This window comes from Morus notabilis, unplaced genomic scaffold (assembly GCF_000414095.1).
Source record: "Morus notabilis unplaced genomic scaffold, ASM41409v2 Scaffold2195, whole genome shotgun sequence".
Taxonomy (NCBI): Eukaryota; Viridiplantae; Streptophyta; class Magnoliopsida; order Rosales; family Moraceae; genus Morus; species Morus notabilis.
Window position 1 is genome coordinate 39345 of NW_010359712.1, and position 16658 is coordinate 56002.

General features: G+C 30.4%; 1 protein-coding gene and 6 non-coding genes across 7 annotated transcripts; all 7 read left to right on the forward strand.

Annotated features, from left to right (window-relative positions):
• Window positions 1-1181: 1181 nt before the first annotated feature.
• Window positions 1182-6725, forward strand: LOC112090987 (small nuclear ribonucleoprotein Sm D2-like). The gene is made up of 6 exons (XM_024163580.1): window positions 1182-1260; window positions 3567-3603; window positions 3738-3756; window positions 4347-4424; window positions 6110-6214; window positions 6302-6725. Exons 2-6 carry the CDS (start codon window positions 3599-3601, stop codon window positions 6416-6418), a joined length of 324 nt encoding a protein of 107 aa, XP_024019348.1. The 5' UTR covers window positions 1182-1260; window positions 3567-3598; the 3' UTR covers window positions 6419-6725.
• LOC112090990 lies at window positions 1439-1521 on the forward strand. The gene has a single exon (XR_002901938.1). It is a non-coding gene; the product is annotated as a small nucleolar RNA Z159/U59 (small nucleolar RNA).
• Window positions 1964-2049, forward strand: LOC112090992. Its single transcript, XR_002901940.1, has one exon. It is a non-coding gene; the product is annotated as a small nucleolar RNA Z159/U59 (small nucleolar RNA).
• On the forward strand, window positions 2278-2363 carry LOC112090993. Its single transcript, XR_002901941.1, has one exon. It is a non-coding gene; the product is annotated as a small nucleolar RNA Z159/U59 (small nucleolar RNA).
• Window positions 2596-2681, forward strand: LOC112090991. The gene has a single exon (XR_002901939.1). It is a non-coding gene; the product is annotated as a small nucleolar RNA Z159/U59 (small nucleolar RNA).
• LOC112090989 lies at window positions 2943-3027 on the forward strand. Its single transcript, XR_002901937.1, has one exon. It is a non-coding gene; the product is annotated as a small nucleolar RNA Z159/U59 (small nucleolar RNA).
• On the forward strand, window positions 3261-3344 carry LOC112090994. The gene has a single exon (XR_002901942.1). It is a non-coding gene; the product is annotated as a small nucleolar RNA Z159/U59 (small nucleolar RNA).
• Window positions 6726-16658: the final 9933 nt, after the last annotated feature.

Here is a 16658-nt window from a genome sequence, read left to right on the forward strand (position 1 = left end):
AAAAAAAAAAAAAAAAAAAAAAAAAAAAAACTTCAAGGGTGTAAATGAATTAAATGGTATATGCATGCACTCACATACATAATCACTTGAGCCTCAAGTGGCAATAATAAGTATCTCAACAAAACTTATTCGATAAATATCGTATTTATTAAAGTAAAGGCAATACATGATTTATCAAATTTGTTTTACACTACCTTATCCTAAATACCAAATTTATTTGGTTACTACCGAACCTAAATTTCGACGATTTATTATCATAATCCCCATAAACCATCTCCCTCAAGGCTCCACCAAAAAGAAAATTTGCAATGCAACCCAGTAAATCGGTCAAACAGTTAGTGAATTAAAGGAATATCATTTTTATAGAATCGAAATAAGTAAATAGACATTAAAAGAAAATCAGTAAATAGAAATTCACCGAAATCAATTCCCTGTGAGAAAATTATAGCATAATTTATGATACTTATAGGCCTCATTCATTTCACTATTTGAATTTAGAATTTAAATTTTATTACAGTAAAAAGCTCTCAGAAACAATTACATCTAACTTTTTTACTACAGTAAAAAGCTCTCACATAACATCACATCTTAATTCTAATTAAAAACTCGAATTAACGAACCGAACGGACTCTAGTGTGCGTGAATATATATGCCTAATTAACACCAAAGGGTAATCTCATGAAAATACAGAACCCGATTCTTGGGTTCTTCAGCCTACACTCACTCATAGAGAAAAATACATGATCTGTCTGTCATCCTTCTGTACATGTCTATTATTTAATTATTTTAAATAATTAGATGCTATTGTGAGTTTTAATTTTTTTTTTCTTTATTAAATGAATGACATTTTATTTTTGAATAGAATGATATTTTATAATATTTTTCAAGGTGATTTTTAAAAATATTTTTTAAAATGAAGTCTTATTTTATTTATATCCCTTAATATTAATCTATATATTTCTACATTTTATATTAAAACTAGTTAAGGGGTAAATTTTTTTTAAAATGAGTTCTTTTCTAGTAAGTAATTTTTTTCGTTTTTGTTTGACTAATATTTCTGGTTTCTTCTCACACTCGTATGCGTGTGGCCCAACATAAATTAGGCAAAAGCCCGGCCCAATAAGTCAGATCAGCAGAAAACCCCACTTTCCCAAGCCTAGGGTTTTGTCACTATAAAAACAGGAAGTTGGACTCGAGCTCTAAGCCATTTTCAAATTTGTAGATTGTAGATCTATCAGTCCCACAGTAGAGGGGAAAAAGGTATGAATTTTCATGGCTTCATTTCTTCGGTTATGGGATGTTAATTTTGTTCACTTATACATACATTATATGTATACATATGTTTATATATATATATATTTGTGTATATATTCTTCCGTTATCGCTTTCTGTTTGCGTTAGGGTTTCTGTTTCGTTTGATTTGTGGCCATTTGGTGTTGTCTCTTGTGATGATTTAAATTGAATAACTTTCGTTCTTCTGAGAATCATGAGGAATTTTCATGGAGACCTGAACTGAAAGACAATGTTTATCTATATGTTTCTCATTTTTTCTTTTTTGGAATTTTCAGTTTCTGGTAATAGTTTAAATGTTCGATTGTTGAGAAACTGAGGGGAAGAGTTTGAAAAATGTTATTGGGATCTTTTTTTCTACGTATAGCTAGTTTATTAGGTTATGAGGCTTATGTTTTGCTTGATTTCTTTTCTTTTTGTTTCTTTTCACAGAGAAGAAAACGAAAGAGAATGCAACCCGCAGTTTGGTTACCAGAAAAACCCTAATTGATTTGAAGTAACATTTGAACTAAGAGTTTTTTTTAACCTTATTTTGACTGATTTCTTATAAAAGCGTTTCTAGAAACTCTGCTTGATTACATAGGTTTATTAGTGGACTTCTTCGGACTCTAAAATAATGGAGTCCATCTTTTTTTTTTTGGGGTTGAAATCATATTTTAGAAAGTTTTGTGTTGCCTCTGAGGATGATCACAAAAAAAAACTTTCGTTCTTCTGAGATATTTCATGCGGAAAAAAATTGGAGACCTGAACTGAAGAGGCATACAAATATAAGTAACTGGTATATTAGGAAGAAATGAATAGAAGTGGGAATTATGTTGGATTAGAGTCTTTTATGTACGTCTAGAAGTTTTTTGTTAGATTTCTGTACAATACTCGAGCTTTGCATGAGCTTTATTTTTGGTCTTCTTGTTCAACTTCTTCGGACTCTAAAATAATGGAGTCCACCTTTTTTTGTGTGGTTGAAATCATAGTTTAGAAAGTTGTATTGCCTCTGAGGATGATCACAAAAAAAAACTTTCGTTCTTCTGAGATATTTCATGCGGAAAAAAATTGGAGACCTGAACTGAAGAGGCATACAAATATAAGTAACTGGTATATTAGGAAGAAATGAATAGAAGTGGGAATTATGTTGGATTAGAGTCTTTTATGTACGTCTAGAAGTTTTTTGTTAGATTTCTGTACAATACTCGAGCTTTGCATGAGCTTTATTTTTGGTCTTCTTGTTCAACTTCTTCGGATCTAAAATAATGGAGTCCACCTTTTTTTTTTGTGTGGTTGAAATCATAGTTTAGAAAGTTTTGTGTTGCCTCTGAGGATGATCACAAATAAAAACTTTCGTTCTTCTGAGATATTCCATGCGGAAAAAAATTGGAGACCTGAACTGAAGAGGCATACAAATATAAGTAACTGGTATATTAGGAAGAAATGAATAGAAGTGGGAATTATGTTGGATTAGAGTCTTTTATGTACGTCTAGAATTTTTTTTTTCTTGTTAGATTTCTGTACAATACCCGAGCTTTGTCTTCCTTTCAAATGCTAAGCTTTGCGTGAGCTATATTTTTGGTCTTCTTGTTCAACTTCTTCGGACTCTAAAATAATGGAGTCCACCTTTTTTTTTGGGGGTTGAAATCAATTTTAGAAAGTTTTGTGTTGCCTCTGAGGATGATCACAAAAAAAACTTTCGTTCTTCTGAGATATTCCATGCGGAAAAAAATTGGAGACCTGAACTGAAGAGGCATACAAATATAAGTAACTGGTATATTAGGAAGAAATGAATAGAAGTGGGAATTATGTTGGATTAGAGTCTTTTATGTACGTCTAGAATTTTTTTTTCTTGTTAGATTTCTGTATAATACCTGAGCTTTGTCTTCCATTCAAATGCTAAGCCTTGCATGAGCTTTATTTTTGGTCTTCTTGTTCAACTTACTCTTAACAAATGTAACAAATTTCCGATGTATGGAACTTGTTTTGCCTCTGAGGATGACCAGTAAATAAACTTTCGTTCTACTGAGATATCCCGTGTGGAAATTTTTGGAGACCTGAACTGAAGAGGCTAAAAAACAATTATATATAAGTATATGCAGCAATAAATAAAATATGCATGCATTTTATTTTCACCCCTGCTCTACTAGTGGACTTCAGCCGCTGAGACCTTTTTCTTTCTTGTTTTAGCCATGTGTTCATTATTCTTCATATACACATCTTTCCATCTTTCATTGACGCATTTATCTCTTTTCAAGTTATTAATATATATGTTTTTTGTCTGTTATCTCCAGATCAATCGTGTAAGAGGCTTTCAGAGTTTACAATGAGGTATTCATTACTCTCTGTTTCATTGGCATGTAATTTGGTGAGATAATCCTCATATTTTTATGAAATACTAACAAATTATTTTTTTCTGTCCTCCTTTTCCTTTTGTTTTATGATTTGTGACTTTGCATCTCCAGTCGGCCAATGGAGGAAGATGTAAGTGATTGCCATCTCTATCTAATTTGGTGCACTTTTAGTATGTCTTTCTTTATAACATGTTTGTGTAACAGTTTGCATGTTCTGTCTGTCTGTCTATCCTTTATACATGCCTCTGTTGGTGATTAGATTTTTTAGCTTTTGGGTTTATCTGAAGCCCTCATAGAAGCCAGTTTGGTCATTTGATTCGTAAACATGTTGTTAACTTCAATGTACTCTGCTTAAATTGTAAAGGGATTTGCCATCTGTAAGGAGTTATGGATTATCTAATAGTCAAGTTGGATGGGATAACAGTGATTTAAAATAGGACCTATTTGCTTTTGTATGCTTGGAGTACTTTCCTGGTATTCATTAGTTGCAGTAATCAGACGAGTTATTTTTACTATCTCTGTGTTTAGCAGTTCATCAGTAGTACTTGGTACTCTTTTTTTTACCCCCAAATTGTCCTTCCTAGGAGATTTCCAAATAATCAATATGCTCCTGGTTTCATTTTATTTCTGTCCGGAACTAAATAATTTGATTCATCTTCTTACAACCTTTGAGAGTAGATGTTTTTAACGTTGCTCATTAAAACTGTTTGCTTTCTGTAGAATGGCAAGAATGAAGATGAGGAATTTAACACTGGACCACTTTCTGTTCTGATGATGAGTGTCAAAAACAACACGCAGGTAATGGCTGCTCGGAAATTACCACAATGAAAAGATCTATCTTCTTTATGCACTCTTCAAGGAAGATATATATTATATTCCTTCGTAATTACCAATGAGTTACTATTGGCTTCCTACTTATTCTAAGCCAATAGTTATCACTGATTTTTTCTACAATAGTCTTGATCACTGATTACTCTAAGTGTGTGGGCACTCTTTAGACAATAAGAAAATATAGAAGATAAACTTTTTATGTCAAAAGTGAATTTAAAAGAGATATATATATATATATTCTGAGTTTTGATCCCCTTTAATATTATTATATTATAACAATATTAATTATCTCATTGTTTGGTAGAATGACATATTGGATCTGCAACTAAGATTAATTATCTCATTAATTGGTAGAATGACAAATTATATCTGTGACTAATTCCCCCAATTTAGCAACATCTAGCATAAAATACAAAGGCCTCGGTCATTTCTTTAGTTCAAATCACAACTTGAATTTTTGCTATAGTGTTTTCTCTAACAAAACTTGATTTAACTTTTTTACTAGGGTTTTCTCTCACATAAATTCACTTTTCAACTCAAGTTAAAAACTCAAATTAGGGAAACAAACGAAGCCAAAAGTCCATAAAATTCTTTCTGTTAAAGAAGAAATATTAAAATTGATAAAGGAGGGCTTTGAAATTCGTTTTTGTAAGATAAAACAAATTATTATTATTTTTAAAAAGTGTGCACACGCAATTACTTTTTCACAATGTCCTCAGAAATAATGCGTGGAAAATTATAACAGTATTCATGGGATGCTCACATCCCATGCATATAATTAATAATAGGAATGCATTCTTTTTAATATGCTTAATAAAGGTATTTTTGTTCAAGCAATATATTTAATAGAGTTGACAAGTAACCTTAAGATATATAGATGCGACATTTATGCTGCCTTGCTTAAATATGTTTTATGACCACCGAGGGTTTTCCACACTTGTATAGCCTGTTTCAAACTGGGCATATAAGAGGCAACGCTTCATTTTGATCTTGATCCGGATCCTCGTCATCTGCTTGCTTAAAGCTTATTGATCCCCATGTGCTTATTGATCCCCATGTGTTGATCATTGATGTCATCCATAGCAATGGTGTCTTGTTTAGGATTGATCTTGAGCTTGAAGCTAAGTCGTCAATCTCACTATTATTATTTGCAGCTTCTTTCTTCCCCTCCATCATTGATGTCATCCATAGTGAGGGGCTTGTCTTTCTCCACCTCCATTATTTTTAGTTTCTCACAAGATGAGATGTGATTTTTTCGTCTTTGTTTTGTTTAGGATACGAAGCATAAATGTCGCTTTTAAATATCTTGCCGTTTCTTTCTTTCTTTCTTTTTTTTAAGGGAAGGAAAAAATGCAAAATTTTCTAGTTATAATGTTCTTTTTTTAAAGGAATATATGAATTGAGTTACGCTTTCTTGCTCTTTTTGAGAAAAAAAAAAAAAAAAGATCTACAAACGAGGATAATAGTGTAATTATTCTCTGATAAGGGGTCAGAAATCACATTTTTCGTTGTTCTCTTTCTCATGCTTGCTTTTCATGTTTAATAAACATGGGTTTACTTGATTATTGTAGTTCACTATTTCTCAATCTTGCTTTAGATCTCGAGTAAAATGTGGGTTCGATGAGCTTAATCTTCTTGCTTCTTGCAAATAGGTGCTCATTAATTGTCGCAACAACAAAAAGCTTCTGGGTCGGGTGAGAGCTTTTGATCGTCACTGCAATATTGTTCTTGAGAATGTTAGAGAGATGTGGACTGAGGTGTATTATTTATGCCCTTTTTGTTCTTTCTCCCAGTAGTGCTTGCACCAATAAAAACTAATTCTTCTATTTGGTTCATCTCTTTAGGTGCCAAAGACTGGGAAAGGCAAGAAAAAGGCGCAGCCAGTTAACAAAGACAGATTCATCAGTAAAATGTTCCTTCGCGGAGATTCCGTCATCATCGTACTTAGGAATCCAAAGTGAGATTTCCATGTTGGCAGAATGGCCCAATGATTTGAGAAGTTCATATCATACTTGTAATCTGATCTCTCCCGGCCGCCATCACCATTTTTAGCAACTAATTGTGTTAATGACTTGTTGGAGACAACGGATTCTGTAGAAGAAAGCCTTTGAAAATATGCCTGTCTTGGTGAATGGATATATGCCCTTTTGGCGGAGCTTGCCATATATGTAGTTAATTCTGTATGGCGTTGTCAGTTTGTACATTTGGTCAGGGTGCAATGTTGAATTCTGATCTTTTACTCTATTGCAAAATTTGTTATTGATTTAAGGGTTCCTTTGAAAAGTATATTAAAAATCATAATTTGGGTTTATTAGCGGGAATTTTGTGAGAATCAATTTTGAAATTTAAATTTTTTGTGAGATAAAAAATTATAGGATTTGGATTTAAGTATAGTTTCAAACAACTCATTTTCCAATCCCATATGACTCATACTTTGAAGCTAAAGCCAATCTCAATCAAGTCGAACAATTCTTTCAATTTTCAAATCCTAAAATTCTGTCGTGATTCAAATCCTTCGAAAGAAAAATAGTTATCCCCTTTTTTTGGATCCAAAGAATATTGAATTTTCACCGGTTTGGTGGTTTTCACTTTTCTGAGTACTTTTGTATCTATTTGTGGTGTGGAAGGACTAATTTATAGGATTCAAAACCGGCCGCAAAAGATAGTCAAGTGAGAAGAACCAATTCTCTCCCTAGTCATCATCATACCTATTTTTCTCTCTAAACCCCATTTTCGGATCTCGTAGAATAAGAATTCTCTCACATTTCCACTGACACAATCGCCATTATACCACTCTATTAAAAATAAATAATTATCATTCAATTAATAAAGAGAACGAAAAAGTCACAATTACACCTAATTATTTAAAATGTCATAGATAATAAGCCCGAATAATGTATAACTAAACTCGAATCTTGGTAGTAGAGCTGCAAATTTAGACTAGGTTAAACGGGCCGTCTAGAAATCGGTCACTGTTGATTTTATTATTATTATTATTTAAAATTTTCTTGTAAAAGTCCAGGTTGGCCCTAGGCCCGTTGGACTTTAGAATAGGGTTGGCCGACCTTTCTCATTTTACGGCTGGATCGATCCAGCCCGTATATCCTTTTCAGGATGTCGGGCTTAGGCCGGGCGGCCCAAACATTCAGTTCTAATTCCTAATCATAATTCACAACCATTGTAATTTGGTCTTCAATGGTTCCTTAATAAAGCTTAAGTAGTGTATTTCAATAACCACACATATTTAAGTAATTGGAAAAGAGATACATTAGCTAATCGATGCACGTGAAAGAATGGTAAGGCCGTTTTCTTTAACAACATTTTGTGTTCCAATCAATCCTGCGGTACGGTTTATAAAAAATCAACTTGATGACTTATTTATATGCCACACCAAAAAAGAAAATTTAAAATTATCTGAGTATACCGCCCTCTATCATTATAACAAATTTTATATTAAAAAAAAAAACTATTTAATAGTGACCTTATGCTTGCTACATTGTGGATTGCGAACCTCCTATTTAGACTTGGGTTTTGTTTTTGTTTGTTCTGAAGCACTTGGTTATAATATTATTGTTTCATTCACAATCACAAGGCAACTTCTCTAAAAGAACTTGGTGGCAAATCAAGGAAGGAGTCTTGAAAAATGCCACGCCCCGCGCGGCATTTTTTAAAATAATGGTCACACAAGAAAGGCAAAAAGGGAAAAGCAACCTAAAAAAACAATAAATGAGAAGAAATAAAGATAAATATCAAAAAGATATAAATAAAAAACGATGGGAGTATGAAAAACACAAAATGGAAAAAAGAATAAAGGTAAAAAACTAAAAATAAAAAGTTTAAAAAAATAAAAAATGTTAAACTTAAAAAAAATTAAGCGAAAAAATTAAGAGATAAATAAAAAAATATGGGACGATAAAAGAACAATAATATATTAGAAAAAAAGTACATTTAAAATAATTTAAAAGTGAACTAAAAAATAAAGGATAAGCATGATTAATCCCACAAATGATCCATGAACATTATTTTCAATCTCATTTTAATCAATAACTTTTAAATATATTATTTTGGTCCCTAATCTATTACTTTATTTTAGTTTTGGTCCCTCTGTCATATAAAAAGAGAGAATAAGGACATATATGAGAAGCAATGATTTTAGCGGGACAATTAGACGGAAAAAATATTTTTTTAAGGTCATAAATCTATTATTTTTTTTTTTTTTAAGGGAGAATAGGAACATATATGAGAAGGAATTATTTTAGCGAGATATTAGATGGAAAAAATATTTTTGAGGGTCACATTTGAGAAAAAAAATATAAGAATGAGAAAAAAAGGGAGAAAGACAAAAAAAAAAAAAAGCAGAAGAAAGAACAAATAATTTCATGAAGTGCCTTTGAAAATATATAATGTATTAGGGAGAGAAATACAAAATAAGAAAGTTTGAAAGAACAAAAGTAAAAACTAAAAGTAAAAAAAGTAAATTAAAAAATGAAAATAAAAAGCAAAAAAGAAAAAAAAAACTAGAAAGAGAAAAAAAAAAGAGAGGGACGAAACGTTTCGTTCCTCCCCTAAAAAACTCTTTCTCCTCTAGGAAAATGATATATATATATATTATACTATAAAAATTTAATGACGTGACGTGATAATAATTTAATCTCATTAATTGTCATTAATATTTTTAGTCAAAATACCTATTATAAATAAATATAAATAAATACATATTTATATACTACCTTATTTTGTAATATTGTGTAATTGTATTGAACTCACGTGTGGTTCTTGCAAGTTATCTTCAATGTTTTAGACTCGTTAAAAAAACACACACACACACACACACAATTCCAGGGACTACAAAATTCATGTACAAAACCTTCAGTGCATCAATTAATGCGAAGTAATGTAACCATATCCCACATAACCACTAATAAGGGAAGCAGGGTCCACTTGTGTATAAGAGTTGTGCAAGAAGACATAAATCAATTATCCCTAATATTGTAGAAATCATGAAAATCTTTATTGTACAATGATCATTTGCTTTATTTTTATGTCTATCAGATATGTAAAAAATCAAGTAAAAATTAAAAAATACGCATATCCAACGGTTAGAAAAATCTAACCTATCGATACGTCATGAGTACTAGAGAATTTCTCATTTTTTATAATTATTATTTGCTTTATTTCTCCGTCCCAAATTGGTTGTCTAATGAGATTCCTTCTATGCAAAAGAAGGGTATGTTTGATAGTGATTCTTAGAGTCCAAAATCAATTATTTAGCCATCACAGTTGAAATTTGTGTTTGGTAAAAACCATAAAAAGTGATTCTTAAAGTATTTTTAAGGAATTTATAGTCAAAATAAGAAGCAACCCAAAAGCAACTTTGACTTTTAGATTGTGCGTCAATCACCTTAAAGTACAATTAATAAAACTTTCATAATACCCATAATACCTCTAGAATCAATACTTGTATAATTACAATTTACTAAACACTCAGCTATTTTTTGTAACAGCTGTTTTTTTTTTCAGCATAGCTAACAACAATTTTTTTAAAATCTACAGCACTACCAAATTGGGCCGTGTGTAGCTTTGCAAGGAAAAGATAAAAGAAGAGATAAAGTATGCGCATGTACTGGTAGGTTATTTTTTTAATCGTTAAATCTACGTATTTTTTTTTTTTTTTTACGTAATTTTATATAGATCTGACGGACGTATCTAAAAAAGTCTCAATATGACTCTACTTTGTTGGAATGTATCAAGCAGATAGTTGGGATTTTTCAAAGGGTCAATGAACTACAAGTAATTAAAGAAAGAATTATATATTTATTTACATAAAAAATGGAATATATGAATATGGAAGGGAGATAAAGTGAGGAGTGTTCGTCCGTTTCAATCCTACTATGATTTGACCCTAGAAAGAGTACTTCCATTTTTAAATGTGATTTGTATATGTATCAATTTATTTTCTTACCCCAAGTGCTCCCAATATTGATCCTTCTATCCTTCTATTTTTCTAGTGCTCTACCTGTTGGAGTAAAATTTCATCAAGCACTGATTAAATATCTTTAAATTAGTGCTTGACAATATCTTTAAACAAGAGATTAAGATCAAACAAGCAACTTAGTCAACCGCATCAAAATGTTGCTCCAACACTATCTAAATATTAGTGTTACGTGACTTGTGTCTATTATCATTTTCCACGGTATAATTTTCATCATATATCTAAATAAAGAGATTTTTTTTTATAAACACTGAAAAAATAAACTAACGAAAAAAAATTCTATTTTCAACCGAAAAGTTCTATTTTTAGTCGTCAAATTTATATAAAAAATTAATTAATTTATATTTTTTTTAATATAATATAATTTTAATCAGATATAAAAATTAAAGATTATAGAGACCATGTTAAAAATAGATCCTTACAATAATAATGAGGAATTGTTAATATTATGTGAGGTATTGATGGTGACATTTGCACTACCATTAATCATAAAAGTTAGTGCCGTAAGCAATATCAGCCCCACTAGTATGACATCATTATGGCGCATTCCCATTGAGATAAACTTGTTCTAAGTAGTACTTAGCTTAAGTATCATGTACCTTCCTGTGTTTGAACTGGTTTATTTCTTTTTTTTTTCTTCCCGAAATAGTTTAATTGCTTATTAGTTATTAGGAAAATACTACATAAATAGCCTTTTAAAAAAAATAGAAAATACTACATAAATAGAAAAACTAGTGTTTTACTGAATTACTACATTAGTATCTCAATATTTAGATGATACAAAAATTGCCTATACTTTAATAAATGTTCTTCAATTATTTGCGCCAATTTTTTGAGACTTAAAAATATTGTCCACGCCCTTTTAAATAAAGACTGCACAGCAATACATAAAATTCTAAAAATAAGAGAAAAAAAATTAAGGATACAAATAACATTTCTATCTCAAAAAGAGCCTGAAAGGTATTTTTCCCTCGAGTACAAGATACTCACTTGAGAGTATCTAAGCACTAAGGTAGCAATCATTAAAATTTGTTAAAATATAAGACATAAAATATAATCTTCTTATGCTGATTTTCTTTTTGGTTTTTTTTTAACGTGTAAACGTATCTGTGGGCACGCGCCCACCACGCACCATTGCAGAAAAACCCAAAAAAAAAAAAAAAAAGAGGCTAAAAAGAGGTTCTTCAAAGCAAAAACCCAAAGAAAAAAAATAAAAAGACTAAAAAGAGGTTGTTCAAAAGTGGTTTAATGACGAGTGAGAACAGCTTAATTGGTTGTAAGTTTTTTCATTCTAATTATTAATTGAGGGTTCGAGTCATCTTAACTCCATTTAAAAGTGTGGTATTTTCCCTCTTCTTATATATACAAAAAAAAAAAAAAATAGTTTAATGACCTACCACAACTTCTCTTAATTCTCAGTCATGAGCATCACACTTTCGTATCCTAAAGATTGAAAATGTTTAGGAATACTGTCGGTGTTAAACACCATCACTAATAAAAAGTGAATCCCACTTACGAGTCATACACTATAAAATTTATCTTTTATTAGTTGACGGTGCTTCCACCGTGTCCTATAGCATTGTTTCCCAAAGATGAGTTTTGTTCTTTGTTTATTTTATAACGTCTAAAATTAGGATCTACACGTCATGCGTTATATATAAGCTAAAATTAGAAGAAAGTGTACCAATATAATAAAAGCCCATGACTGTCTCTTGAAGGTAACACTTCTATGAAGAAGTTCTAGCTAGATGGAGCAATTCCATATCAAGAATATGGGCCGTTTTCACATTGATATATAACCATATATAAGCTGCATCATACTTTTGAGATTATTCAAGCCGTCCAAAGTGGAAAATATACAATCTTTTTGGTCAATTATTTATTTGGAAGATAATAAAGTAGTACTTTTTTATTGCACAAAAAAGAGAAGTGGGGAACCTTCAGGAAAAAAAAAAAAAAAGAAAAAGCAAAAAGTGAAGGATAGCAGCTTTGAAGGTATTGTCAAAATATAAAGTAAAGACAAAAGGAAGTATGCAGTGCTCGTGCTTCTGATCACTTTACAGTTTCCGACAAATAAGGGCTTGTGGCTTGCCAGTGCCATTGCATATGGACCAGCTCACGGATTGCCACAGAAACACACACTCTTGACTCTACTCTCTGCCCTTTTTTCTTTTTGGGCATCATCTTTGTGGCTTGTTTAAAGTGATGGAACAAGCAAAATACCATATAATACTCCAAGCGAGGATTAAAAATAAATAGATAAATCAATAAAAACACAGACAATCATTTCGTACCCTAGAGCAAAAGAATTTGGGTTAATTTCGTTTCTGTTCCCGATTAAAGAGTATTTAATCCTATTTTGGTCGATAGATGTATATTTAGAACGTCTCACAATTAGTCTTTACTTTATAAGTTTGTCCTCTTTTGTTAAGAATCCATTAAAAATAGATGGAAAATAGCATGTGAGTCAATGACAATCATATTAGTTTACTAATCTATCTTAAAAATTTAAGTTATTAGGAGGTAGATTAATAATAGTCTTATATTTTAATATTAGCCCTCACGTATGGGCGGAATAATGAGCAATCATGTGGGTAAATTTTTTTGAGTAATTACACTACATGATAAAATAAGGTACCCGTTCATTTCACCGCTTCGAGTTTTGCTACAGTAAAAAGCTCTCAGAAACAGTCACATCTAACTTTTTTACTACAGTAAAAATCTCTCACATAAAGTCACATCTCAACTTGAATTAAAAACAAGAATCAGCGAACTAAACTAGCCCTTTATGCGTTGAGTTAAAATTTAGTAAAGTTTTCAAAATATTACAAATATAACAAAAATAACATAATAATTATCTAAATCATATTTTGTATTGTATTATGATATAGTCATTATTTTTATGTTATAACAATGATATAAAATTTTGCTATTCCTATAATATTTCAAAGTTTTGTTAAATTTCAACTTTGATATTCAAATTTTGCTGTATGTGTAAATCATTACTGGGTAATTACACTACATGGTAAAATTTCATACCTTGAGTTGAAATTTAACAAAATTTTTAGAAAAATATAAATACAGCAAAAATAACATAGTCACTATCATAATGATATAACATCTTATATTATACAATGATATAGTCATCATTTTAATGTTGTAAGAATGATATAAAATTTTGCTATTCCTATAATATTTCAAAACTTTTGTCAAATTTCAACTTTGATATTCACATTTTGCTATATGTGTAAATCATCGATGGGTAATTACACTACACGGTAAAATTTCATACCTTAAGTTGAAATTTAGCAAAATTTTTTAGAATATTATAAATATAGCAAAAATGACATAATCATTATCATAATGATGTCTCATTTACTATACAATGATAAAATCATTATTTTAGTGATATCAAAATTTTACTATTCTTGTAATATTTTAAAAATTTTCCTATATTTATACTCTACTATTGAAATTTTGCTATGGGCAATTTTTAAAATAACCCCTTGAAATGTAGCCCTCTTCAATTTCTACCCCTTAACATTAGCTCATATATTTGTACATTTTATATTAGAACCAGTCAAGTGGTAGGGTTTTTTAAAAGGGGTACTTTAATAATAAGTTTGAAATATATTAAAGACTTAACACGTCATAACAATTTCAAATGAAAATAAAGAGTGCAATTATGAATATTTGAACTCAGGACCTCTTACTTTGATACTATGTTAATTTACCAATCCATCCTAAAAACTTAAGATATTAGGAAATGAGACAATAATACTAGTCTTATATTTTAAAAAATCATGTCATTTTTTATGGACTTGTTAATGCATTCTTGATAGAAGGGCTTAAATGGGATAATTTTATAGATCGACGACTTCTTAATAGACCTTCTAAACTAACATGAGATTCATTTTGAAGTTTTATTAGCCCAAAGACATCTAGTGAAAGCAGCAAAAGAAATCTAGCCACAAAGTTCATCATCTCTGATTTTTGCAGATGCAAGAAGATTCGTATAAAGAGAGAATTGAAATAGGCACCGCATATATTCTATACCGAGAAAGATATGAAGAAAATTTGAGTTAGATGTTGCTTGTGGACACTTTTTCTTTGAGGAATACAATGCTCGTCTTTCATGGTCCTAATTTCAATTTTTTGTCATTTTCATGATGAAAATTTCATCAGTAAGGGATGGACTTATGCTTTTTAAATACACGACATCTCTATTCTCATTTCTCACTACTTTGTGTTTTTTTTTTTTTTTTTTTTTTACCAGCTATATAGCCAAAAGAAGTAAATTTTTAATTAATTTGTGTACTAAACAATTATTATATGTGGACTCGTCAGGTTTGCATTATATTCTTCTAATTCAAGGAAGAAATCATGAAATGAACTCGACATAGAAAAAACAAAAAATAAAAAACCCTATACATAAAGTAGTGCACTTCCCAATAATTATCAGTTTGAAACAAAAATGGCATGCTTTAAGAAAGTTAGAGGAGAACCTCTCTTGTTCACGCATATTCTAAATTACATAAAACAAACCAATGACAAAAGTACCACAATGTGCCCACAATATGGGAAAATTACACACAACCCTGCATAACGTTCCTAGCTTGCTAGGAGAACAAGGTAATAAACGGTCAATATATATATATATATATATATATTTGATATGTCAAATATTAGTGGTGCCACTGCCAGCAGCGAGAAGTTATGACATACATCATAAATCATTCATTATATTCTTCCAAATAATCAAAAGCACTTTGGTGTACGTAATTTTTTTTTAAAAAAGGTTTGTGTTGGTAAAGAGTTATGCAAGAAAACTTATTTATATGTAACTCATCTACATAATTTCACATTTTACCGCACAAATTTTTATGCCAACATAAGGAGCAAGTATTATCCAACCACCATTTTTTTTTCCGGCACTATTTTTTTCTTCTGTTTTCTTTTTCTTATTAATAAATTTGAGACGGGTATGTATACATTTTATAAAAATGCTCCTCTCGGCTCGTGGGGCCATCCTTGCTCTACATTTTAACATGTATTCTTGTTGATTGCAGTTTAAACACAAACAAATAATGTCAAAACGATATGCAACTCATAGTGGGGAATCCCCTTGTCGATTCCAAAAAGATTCCCTTGCTTTTCCTCTATGCGCAAACATTGATGATTTCACAAAAAATTGTACGACTTTGTCAATTTTCACATGCGTCTTTTGTTTTTTTGTTTTTGTTTTTTTATTGATTATAAGTTTGAAAGTAATGTTTTTGGATCATGAGAGCTTGTGTCGCACACACGCCTAGTGTTTTGCTTTCGTCATTTGTAGGTTGCCCGTGCCTAACACACGCCTAATGTTTTCTGTTCAAGCGGCTCCATTGACCACTATTTGTTGATATTTGTACCGACAATAATAATATGATATGTTTTACGAAAGCTAAGAAAATACAAAATTAAAAAGAAAAGTTTTAAAAAGAAAAATTTTAGAAAAAGTCTCATCAATATTGTAAAAGTATATAAAATAAAGAGTTTTAAAGTTTTATTTATATAAAAAATTTTAGCACTATTTACGGTTACTATTTGTACAATAAAATTATGATATAAACAGTACTTTTAATTGACTTGTATAATAACTTTAACTGAAATTAAGAACTACTGTTCATAACAATAGGGACTTCTCTTCCCCATTCTCATTCATTCTAATTAGTTTCTTTTATTTTATGGGAACTATAAACAATATCTATTGATTGTGAAAATGACCGATTCTTACCTAAAATTTTCTTATTTTATTTATTTATTTTTCTTTAATTTCTTGATTGTATATATGATTTCGTACCAGAACAAGATTCGTGCTGAAGCAGTAACTTCTAAATGCTTGTTTGGTTAGAGGGTTTAGGTGGTTTTGAATCTAAAAATCAATTTAAACTCTTGTTTGGCATAACTTTTGAATTTGGATTTGGGTTTAGGATTCATTTGAACCCAAAATTGAAAGTTCTACCCAACTTTAACCCGTCAATATTCTTAAGGTGCAAACCCATAGTTCAATAATTCATCCCAAAGTTTCCACCAACTATTTTCACTTACATTTTTCAAAAAAACCGTAGTTCTAATAATGTAACCAAACATGATTCAAATTTTATTTTCTATTTAAAACCTTACACTATTAAATGCCAATCTAAACCATAGAAAATCTACATATAGAT

Bases quoted from the DNA above. Each gene is read 5' to 3' on its own strand.
- LOC112090987 (XM_024163580.1), top strand. The intron at 4,425-6,109 runs GTAATGGCTGCT...TCTTGCAAATAG, and splicing joins GTGTCAAAAACAACACGCAG to GTGCTCATTAATTGTCGCAA. The intron at 6,215-6,301 runs GTGTATTATTTA...TCATCTCTTTAG, and splicing joins TTAGAGAGATGTGGACTGAG to GTGCCAAAGACTGGGAAAGG.